Raw genomic sequence first — 11,051 nt, forward strand, 5'->3', positions numbered from 1 at the left:
AAAGCAACACCAAAATTTTAGAAATAAGATTTTTCAATTAGAAGAAAAATTTTTCTAAGCGGAGTCGCCCCTCGGCAGTGTTTGGCAAGCGCTCCGGGTGTATTTCAGCCATGAAAAGCTCTCAGTGAAAACTCATCTGCCTTGCAGATGCCGTTCGGAGTCGGCATAAAACATGTAGGTCCCGTCCGGCCAATTTGTAGGGCAAATCAAGAGAAGCACGACGCAAATTGGAAGAGAAGCTCGGCCTTAGATCTCTTCGGAGGTTATCGCTCCTTGCATTTATTTTTTTTAATTTTGTTACGATATATACATTTTTCTTGAGTTATGGCTCCCGAAACATAGAAAATTGTTTAGTCATAAAAGGGGCGGTGCCACGCCCATTTTTTTAAATTTGAAGTTTTTCCTATTTATTGTTATACATCCACTTGGAAAATGAAATACCATTGATATAAAGCTCTTTTTTGCAAAGATTTAGCTTATTTCATTCGTCCACGATCCTATTAAAAATCTTTTATATAAAAGTGGGCGTGGTCCTTAACCGATTTCGTCAATTTTTCTTGAAAGCATTTCTTATAGTAAAGGCAACCTCTCTGCCGAATTTTGTTACGATAGGTTTAACAATTTTTGAGATATGTTTAATAATATTCGTAAAATTGATTTTATGACAAGTGAGCGGTGCCACGCCCATTTAAATATTTTTTTTTTTCAAATTTTTATCAAGAGTCTCAGTATCAGTCCACACGTCAAATTCCAACACTCTAGGTGTGTTATTTACTAAATAATCAGGTTTTATGTGTTTTCCAAAATGTTATATATATAAAAAGTGGGCGTGTTTATCATCCGATTTCGCTCGTTTTCAATACCAACCTATTCTGGGTCCAGATAAGCTCGTGTACTAAATTTGGTGAAGATATCTCAATATTTACTCAAGTTATCGTGTTAACGGACAGACGGACTGACGGACGGACATGGCTCAATCAAATTTTTTTTCGATACTGATGATTTTGATATATGGAAGTCTATATCTATCTCGATTCCTTTATACCTGTACAACCAACCGTTATCCAATCAAAGTTAATATACTCGGTGTGCAAAGTACGCTGAGTATAAAAAGCAAAAATGAAAAAATTACGAAAAATCAGAATAATCGCGCTTATTTAGTTTATGAAACTGACTACATATTATTTTCGCACATAATACATACCACCCAATTAGCTGTGTATCTGGCAGGCATATTATCCAACCAATTATGTATCAATTGTGCGTATACGTAAGCATCTGAATTGATATTTATGTGACGTAAAAATTCAAAATTAAATGGTAAATGTGCACCATCCATTGTTTCGTTGCCATAATATTTCATAAGAGTGCTGATATTCTCATAAGCTTCGGTCACAAGTACATGTTGACCACCACCAAGTTCTTCATCCAATTCATTCATGACTTCACGAAACTCATAAACCAATTCAAGTGTTTTAGGTTGATTTTTAGTATAAATATGCAGCAGTGAGTCATAATTTGCTGTATCATTTACCAAATAATTACGCGGCTCATCAGGCCAATTGCCATCGCTACCGCGTTCTATTTCGAAAACATGCGGCACAGCATCAACACGAAATCCGGCAGCACCTTTGCGCACCCAAAAACGTAGCACATCCTTCATGGCTTTACGTACTTTTGGATTGTCATAGTTAAGATCTGGTTGTTTGTAATGGAATTGATGTAAATAATAAGCTTGACGATTTTCATTCCACGTCCACGCCGATCCACGGAAAACTGATAACCAATTTGTTGGTGGTAGGCGTGTGCCATTTTCAGTTACTTTGCCCGGATGCCACATATAGTAGTCAGCATATTCGGTATCGTTTTGTGTAGATTTGATAAACCATTCGTGTTCGTCGCTAGTGTGATTGGGTACGAAATCTAAAACTACTTTTATACCAATTTCTTTCGATTTTTTAATTAATTCATCAAAGTCTGCCATTGTGCCAAACATTGGTTCAATATCGTTGAAATTGGCTATGTCATAGCCATAATCAGCCATTGGTGATGTAAAAATAGGCGATAACCAAGTGGCATCCACGCCGATCTCTTTCAGGTATGGCAATTGTTGTATAATACCTTTAAAAGAAAAATCATAGTTTACACATTACAGCTTCTTAAAGTATTTTTTTTTTTATTTATGTATGTAGTACCCTGTAAGTCACCAATGCCATCACCGTCGGTATCCTTAAAGGAGCGTGGATAAATTTGATAAAAGGTCGCTGTTTTCCACCAAAACTTTTCAGCTACTTCGCTTGTGGTCACTACAATAAGTGCATAGCAAAGAAATATTTTAATTAAGTTTCTCATAATTTTATGCTTTTAGTTCTATTGCCCTCTACGTTGGAAGTATGCATCTGCACCAACCAAAAAGCTGTCTTCAACCTTTTATAGTAACATTCCCCAATTGTGTATACTCAAATGTGCCTCGATCATAGAATATTAAATTTAGTCGGTGTAAGTAGATTGAGACATTTCTAGTACTCAAAGCTAAATGAGGTTCCAATAAGCTTTGTTTGTCTGTGCTTCCATATTTTTCCCAATCCGTACGCACTATCGATAGATTGCGCTTGTTGTTTGGCAAACTAAACTATCAAATAGCACCATAATTTCACTATCTTGTGGATACTCACAGCTGAGTATATCATTTTCGATTTCAGCGGAAATTGTTTTTTTTTCTTTACTTTTTTATATTACCAATGAACGACAGCGATCAATAAAAACTGTTTCTATTGCTACAATCAAATATCATTTATAGGTACCTGATCAGACCCGAATAATCTACGATAACAGGCAACTGCTGCCAAGAAGTTTATCGCATATTAAGTAATTTGTAGACACTATGTTAAGTTCAAGCTCAACAAACTGATAACACGTCTATGATAGATTGGTAAGACTGCGTTATGATATCTTTAACTTTTCGATTATATTAAATCGATAACTATTCAAAAATATACCGATTACATGCCGATAAACAATCAATAACAATATAATATATCGATAGCTTTTCGATTCGTTTTTGATTGCTTTTGTATAGTAAAACGATAACAACTAGATAACTTTTTGATAACAAATCGATAACTTTTCGATACAAAATTCGATGATTTTCCCGATAACAAATCGAAAATTGCATATAACGCTGAACTTAATGCTCGAATTTTACTTCCAACGCTTATGACTGCGTATAACAAAGCTTTCCCTCTAAGAATAGTCAGAGGAAAAGCAAAGCCGCCATGGTGGAGCAATGAGCTGAGTCTTCTAAGAAGATAGGCAAAAGAAATGTTTATGTTAGCAAAGATCGCGGAAAGCGAAGCGTGTCGTGACGAGTACAGTGATCTACTGAGGATCTACAAGCCTGAAATTTCCAGGGCGACGAGAACCTCATGGAAAAGTTTCTGTACGGACATACAGTGCTCCAGCGAAATAGCACGGTTGAGAAAAGTCCTAGCAAAGGGGAAATATAGTCCAGGGACTGATAAAGAAAGAGAACTGGGAATGGTTACGTAATAGTGAGGAATCCCTTGAGCTACTTCTCGAAACACCTTTACCATCGGGAGATGGTTCAGAAGAGTCAGCAGACAGCACTCACACTTCGATCACGGAGCGGGAAGTGCTGGGCTTGGTGACCGATACCAAGATCTAATGGGCAGTGAAGACGTTTTCTAAGTTTAAATCGCCGGGCCCAGATGGTATATTCCCGGACATGCTACAAGTTTCAAGTGCAAAAGACTGAATCATGTACCGCACTCTTGCAGAACTCCTCATGTAGCTTTCCTATCAAAAGAGGGGAAGATCGGTCACGTGTATCCCAAAGACTATAGACCGATTAGCTTAACATCATTTCTGCTCAAAACTTTTGAGAGGCTGATAGATGTGTACATAAAATCGAACGCCGGTAGGACGGAGACATTTTATAACATAGGTCCTGGTTTTTGATAGGGTTTCTAGTTTGGTTGTTAAAACAAACTTCTGGCCAGTTCAACCTAACCTAACTTCCAATTTTAAAAGTATCAGTTCGATGGCAATAGTTCTGCGCTAGATCGGAACTGGTACTATTCGCTGCAGGGTATTGAAAAAAGCATTATTACCAATCTACTTTATTCTAAATCCTATTTGTTATTCTTGAATCGAAGCAAGCTAAAAAACTTTATAATTCCTGAAAAGCGTAAAAAGAAAGTTACAAATACTCAACTGTTAATTTCTTGGGTTGTCGCTAAACAAATGGAAATCAGTTAGGCATAAGAAGTGCAAACTCTTTTGTTAATAAAGCAAGAATCACGGGTAAAACCTCTCCAGAAAAGGTGGAACCCAGTCTCAGGAATTAAAAGTTTCGTCCCACAGTACTTGATGACTACTATCCAAATGGTGCGAAACGGATTTATAGCAAATTATTTGGTGGTTTTAATTGCAAAAAAGTGTCAGGAGAAGGCACTGCTTGTGGACAGTTTGAGAGCACTTAATGTCGTAGGTCTGCGCTAGTTTCGGTCTAGCGCGGCTAATTTCATGCGATCTGCGAAGTGGCTATAATAAACAAACATATCGTTCTGAACAGTCTCAGTCGAAGGTAGTTCTGATTTGATCGCTGCCCTTTATTAGTTAACTAGCAGAACCGCCAGACGTTCTGCCCTAACTCTGGTCTCCCTGCATAGCTCTTAAGAATTTTTTATCTCTTACTATCCCTCCCTCTCTCGACCTCTTTCCCTTATCCTTTTATTCACTCCTCTCTCTGTCTTTCTCTTTCTCTGCGTCTCTTTCTCCGTATTTTCCTACACTTATTTTCCGATCGATATATTCCTATCTCTCTACTGCCGTCTTATTCTAGCTCTTTCTCAGTCTCTTTCTCCTTACTCCATTCTCTTCTGTCTAGTTATTCTTTTTCTTCTCCATCCCTTATTTCTAGTCCCAGTCGCCAACCCAGTCGCTCCGTGAAAAAGTGTTGAAAATACTCATCTGGGCAAAGGGCTTAAAGCAAATCGAACCATGAATTTGTTCGAATAGATCGGTTCTTGGTCCACTTCATGAAAAAAAAATTTCGTTAATACTCAACTAAGCAAATATTGGTAGCCCATATACCAGATTTGAGGCAAATCGAACCATGAATAGACAGACATATCGTAAATACTATTCTAGGCAAAGGAATTTGTTCGCATAGATCGGTACCAAGTCGATTTCCAGGTTAGAAAATTCACATGATCACTCTCCGTGTTGCTGCAAAGCTATCCGGCAAATTCGAGTAAGATCGACGGATTTTTTTCGGAGTCCTTAAATTCTATACAAAAACGCATCTTTCTTTAAATTTATATATTTATATACCAGATACTTATTAAAATTTCCGAGATAGTTAGGAAATATGTAGGGCGGAACTATCACTTTGCATCACTGCCTCTAGTTTATCCTGCTAGGTTGTTTCGAATAGACGCGATATTCTACACGGACTCACTAAATTTTCCGTGTGCGTTTTTATTGACAAATAAGAGGACAGAAAATGAATGCATGAGTTAGGTGATAAAAATAGTTTACTTATCGATTAAAAAAAAAAAATGTTATCTCAAGTACAAATTGAAAAAGTGCTAGCATATCAGAAATATAAATTTAATTAGTAATTAGTTCTTAGTATAATAATTTTTTTTATTTCTTTTATATTAGGTCGGTTGAATGTTTCCACGCATTTTCAATACAATCTTGTAATCGATTTTCCGATCGAAATAATTAGATACAAATTTGGAAACTGGGAATTTCGATATCGAATTTTAAGTAACTTTTTGGTGAGCTAGATACTAGTAATTTTAAACATAATTCAGAGGCCAATGACAGTATAAAACGCATAACGAAAAGTTGGTGGCGCACAGATCGAGATATTTAGAAAAAACGTACGGAACGGAGGGAATCCTACGATCGATTTTTAAGTAACTTCTCATTAAGATACAAACGTGAAATTTCACATATAGGTTTAAACACCACGACAAAGGAACAAAATGAGAAAAAAAATTCCGTTAGCTGGCGCACGGATCAAAATAATTACATTGTACTCTCTCTTAACGGACACCTCTCTTAAGCGGACACCTCTCATAAACGGAAAATTTTTTCAGTACCAAAAAATCCTTAAGCATTTTTTAAGTTTTTCCCTTTTGAGCGGACAACCCTCCCATAACAGAAGCGGAAACTTGCTTTTTACCTCAAAGGGCTTTTTAATTTCTCATAACCGAACAGCTTACAACACTTTTTTTTCATTTACTCTACCATATTTGTACAGTTGTTGCTTATTCACTAATACGTGCATGGATGTAGGGGAATCCCCAAAATACGAATAACTTGTGTTCAATACAGTAAAAAACACAAAAATGTATGTACCTATAGCATACACGTAGTTAGTATCTTCTTGTGTGTGTACGTACGTGAATCGCAATGCCTAAGGTAGTGCTGAGTATTAAAGACAAAGTTAATGTTATTGGCAAAGAAATGTAAGATCAGCAAAACGCAAGCTGCTAGCATTATTAAAAACAAAGATCAAATTTTAAGTTTGTGGGACACTGACGTCAACCCGGAGAGAAAAAGGAGTCTTCTGAAGCCCAAAGGCCTTAATATTGATAAATTGTGCTACGAATGGTTTGTGAAGGCTCGAAATGAGAGCATTCCTCTGTCAGGCACACTTATAAGGAGCAAAGCTAAAGAAATTGCAGTGAGACTCAATTACGACGATTTTAGTGCATCATCCGGCTGGCTGGAAAGGTTCAAAAAAAGCCACAACATAACTTTCCGTACAATTATTTTGAATATTTTGTATACAAAACTTTATTCTTTAATTTATGAATCTCCTAACTCCATCTTATTTGTATGTATTAATATTCTTGTTTTGGAAATAAAACTGTTTATACATTCATCAATAATACTTTTCTCATAAGCGGACACCTCTCATAAGCGGACAAATTTGGCAGTCTCTTAGGTGTCCGTTTAAGAGAGAGTACACTGTAAATAAGAATTTGGTAATTTGAAATTTTGAGATCGGTTTTAAGTAACTTTTTTTTGAGCTAAAAACGTGAAACTTCGCAGAAAAGTTAGGACACCGAGAAAATGCACCAAAAAGTAAAAAATACGGAGCGAAATAATTAGATGAGAATTCGCAAATTTGAAACCGGCCTTTAAGTAACTTCTCGAAAAGCTTGTAATAAATAAGGCACTACTCTTTTCCACCTAGAACTAGAAAGTAGAAAAAAAATATATTTTCTTTTTATATTTAAGTTTTCTTTTTATTAATATGATTATTTTGAATAGAAATACGTATATACAAGAATCTTATATTCAACCTGCCAAACATTTGGCCTTAAAATTTGGTTTGAACACACCATTAAACATACAAACATATAACTATATAAACTGAGCACGAGCTTAAATATAGTACACAAACAATCTTATGGAGTGAAGAGGAGTGGTACAATACCAATAACAAAAAGCACGCCTTGTACAAATTAAGGTTGAGACAGAATAACCCAAATTGTGCGAGAGCGTGAAAATGGGATAAAACCGAAATAAGCCAAGAAAGCAAATACCACGCAATAGCCCAATTGTTAGGCGATTGTGATTTAGCAGTTTGACCGCGGTTCAATTCCCGGTAAAACCTGTTGTAATAAATAAACATTACGAAATTGCCTGACGATGATGACGTGGTGGTTTTTGAAATGGTACCATCGCAATATGCCAGTAAATGTTTCCTTCTTTTCAGTTTGTCCCAATAAAACTAAAAATAATAATTGAATAACTATTATCATTTATCGGTGTTAAGCTCATTAATTCTTAAAAATCTTAAATAAAATTGAATACACCAATAAACATACAAACATATAGGTCATATACCACGTTTATTGCACAAAATCATGGAAGTTCAGAATAAGGTTGGATTAAAAATGCACACAAAAAAATATCTATTTTATTATTAAATAAATTTTTTGCTGCATTAGATTAAGTTATCGTTTGATAACTTTATAACAGGCACAGCAAATCTACATTTTGATATGTCACCAAAAGTTGTGTCGGAAAATATTATTTAATGAATTATTTGAAAATTATTCAACTAATATGATATTTGAAAGAAAGCGCATTTATTATTATTATGATAATTATTATTATTATTAGATCTCGATGCACTCCGACTTTCATTTAGACCAATTTATTTTGACTTTTCAGCCCATTACTGTATGCAAAGGCTTTAATAACTTAATTATCTCTTCGGGGATTGCACTCCATATCACGAACGGAATAAGCGTCACGCCACATAGGTGGGAGAGTATCTGCATTGCCAAAGCGATGACTTCGCATAGAATGCGAACCGCCGTTTCATCCACCGTGAGCTAAGGCAATATCTTTATGAATCAGGTAGATTTGATCTACCTAGGTGATATCGCACACTCTAATGTCCCGAATAGTAATCAGTGTGATTTTCTAGATTCTATTTGATTAGATGAATGAGTTTATCTTATACCTCTCGCTGTTGGGAGTATAAAAAATTTGGCCTGTCTTTGCTCCGGGAAATGTTTTGTTTCCAAGCAAAATTTTGTTTTTCCTATTGTATACTTTTGTAAGTCAACAGACAGACTCTAGACCATAGAATGTTGCTATAGAATTGTTATTTTAAAACAAATTTGACAGACGGAAAATTGCACCAAAATTTTATCTTTACTATTCCTCGGTTACCCGGCGCCAAAGATCCTAAAGCTCGTATGTAGCCCATACTATTTACTCTAGAGAACCTGATAATCTGGATAATTTTTCAATCAAATAAAAATTTATAAAAACAATAATAAAACAACTATTGCTTAGGCTGACCAAAGGCGAATTCAATACCAGGTATTGTTATCCCAACAGCTGATTGCTTCTTCTTAATTATTTTCCATACAACGCCTTGTACTACAACATGTCAGTTAATCGGAATCAATGCAAGTTTCCCTTTGCCACCATCTGATATGAATTCGCGTTGAGCTGAGGGCAGACGGGAGAAGCGTTGCTATAATATAAAGATAGAATGCTAAGAAAATTATTTCTTATGGAAAATTGTAAAATTTTTCTGTCACAATGCAGGAAACGTTTGAAGCTTATAAAGTAAGTATATGTAAATAAAAATTGCTTCTCGCTTAACATTGCTTATAGCGAGCACTCTCAGCACCGTCAGCCTAAAACCCTGAGCCCATTGTCTAAGCTTTGGTGATTCGACGGGTGAATAGTTTTTTTTGTTATTATATTATTTGTTATTTAAGTGGGCTGTATATTATTTTAGAGAGAGGTCGCTATCGCTATGCGCCTGTTACACCTTGTATGCATTCATTAAGGCGAGCACTGGGGGCTCCAAGGTATTGGCTGCGGGTTGAGCCACCTTGTTTTGCTTTGAAAAACCCCGCTTTGGGATAAAAAGTTAAACTATGTCTTTGGAATATTTCACTAACCAGTTGAGAATTACAAGCACACTCAATGACTACTGAAACAAACGAACGAAAACTGTTCATATTTTAAGTCACTTAAACACCCATTTTGAACACGATTCTAGCTCAATTAACTAAGTCTCTATTAAAATATCTGTGCATACGCGTTTCATGTCCGTGAGCTTGCACTCTTTAAATACTCGTTGCTATCAAAAACACTCTTTCATGACCTCTAGCTCGGCTCTTAATTTTCTTATGTGAGAAACTTTGAAGTAATTGAGCGGCATTGAAATACGCAATGAATACAAAAGACGACGACAGTCTGTTGCACCACATATTTTTCGGTGCGATAACTGAAATCAGTTGGAATTAAGGAACCATGAGGCTTTCAAGAAGTGAATAGTCTTGTTATCAGCAAAGTATTGGAATAATAATGAAGCATAATAAAATATGTGTACCTATTTATATGCTGATATAGATATATGTATGTGCGGTTCATTAGGGGTTGTCATAAATGACTTAAACTTGAACAAATGAGATAAGTGCCAATTATAGGATTTTTGTGCGTAAAGTAATGGTGAAAAATATTTTCAGGAAAATATGTGGAAAATTCAGATATATTTTTATGATTTCCGCATCACCATATGTTGCTCCGCCCCACTAATACTTATACACTGAAATGAAGTCAGTAACTAGTCATCAAAATCTTTGATTCAGAACTAGTCCTAAAGTAACAAATGAGTATAATTTCGGTTGAAATTATATATTCTCTCCTTCAAAAATCGCCTGTGTGGGTCTTGATATTTAGTATTTAATATTTATTTAATAAAAAGTTAGCATATAAGAAAGCTTCTACTGGCTTTAAGGACTTCGACTACCCATAGTTTGACTTCATTCCCTTCACCTTAAAAGCTTTATCCTTGTTCGGAAATATCGAGAGAGGGAATGAACTTGTACTAGAAGCAATATGTAGAATTTTTTTCCGATTCGCAAAAAACGAAAAAGCATCAGCAAAGGAACTAGATCTTTACTGTAAATTTTTATACTAGTCTAGAAGTTCAATGCGGTCAATTTCAATCATCCTTCAAATTGTCGGGCTATTACCTTAATAGCGCTTGTAACTGGAACCTTGTAACCTTGTATACCCGCAAAGAACCATCAACATCGAAAACACTCCCTAAAACTTTCGGTTAGTGTCTTTATCGCTACAACAAAAACGAAAACATCAGCTTTTATTTGTACAGGGAAGGTAGTGTATGTAACATATATACCAGGCATATAGCGATATTGGTCATAATTGTCTCATACAATTTTATGAAATGCTTAAGTAAAAAACATGAAGTATTTGGAAAAAAATCAATGCATTATATTTTGAATAAATCATCTAGATTTTAACTGTAGAAAATTTTACAGAGGAAAGAACAAATTTGCCTTTTGAATGTAGCGATAATATTCAACAAAGCTTTGAGTTTGACGTCCTATAATAGCGGATGAAGTTCACAAGGCAGGTATTGACAAATGAACCTGCCCCAAACAAAATCTTTTACGGCATTGTTATTACTGTTGTAGGGTAGGTCATGTGTATTCACACCGTAACGC

At 35.5% G+C, this 11,051-nt stretch overlaps 1 protein-coding gene across 2 annotated transcripts in view; it reads right to left on the minus strand.

Annotated features, from left to right (window-relative positions):
* LOC137243399 (maltase A3-like) overlaps positions 1-11,051 on the minus strand; it is a 47,526-nt gene that overhangs the window by 1,425 nt on the left and 35,050 nt on the right. Inside the window, exons 2-3 of one of the 2 annotated variants that reach the window (XM_067771148.1) lie at positions 2,196-2,306; positions 1,205-2,121 (exon numbers count right to left, since the gene is read on the minus strand). In XM_067771148.1, coding sequence (XP_067627249.1) covers positions 1,205-2,044 — 840 coding nt within the window. In that variant the 5' untranslated portion in view covers positions 2,045-2,121; positions 2,196-2,306. Of the gene's footprint in view, positions 1-1,204; positions 2,122-2,195; positions 2,445-11,051 lie in introns of those variants that run through there. The other variant, XM_067771147.1, reaches the window with a different exon arrangement.

Source organism: Eurosta solidaginis, chromosome 3 (assembly GCF_040869045.1).
Source record: "Eurosta solidaginis isolate ZX-2024a chromosome 3, ASM4086904v1, whole genome shotgun sequence".
Taxonomy (NCBI): Eukaryota; Metazoa; Arthropoda; class Insecta; order Diptera; family Tephritidae; genus Eurosta; species Eurosta solidaginis.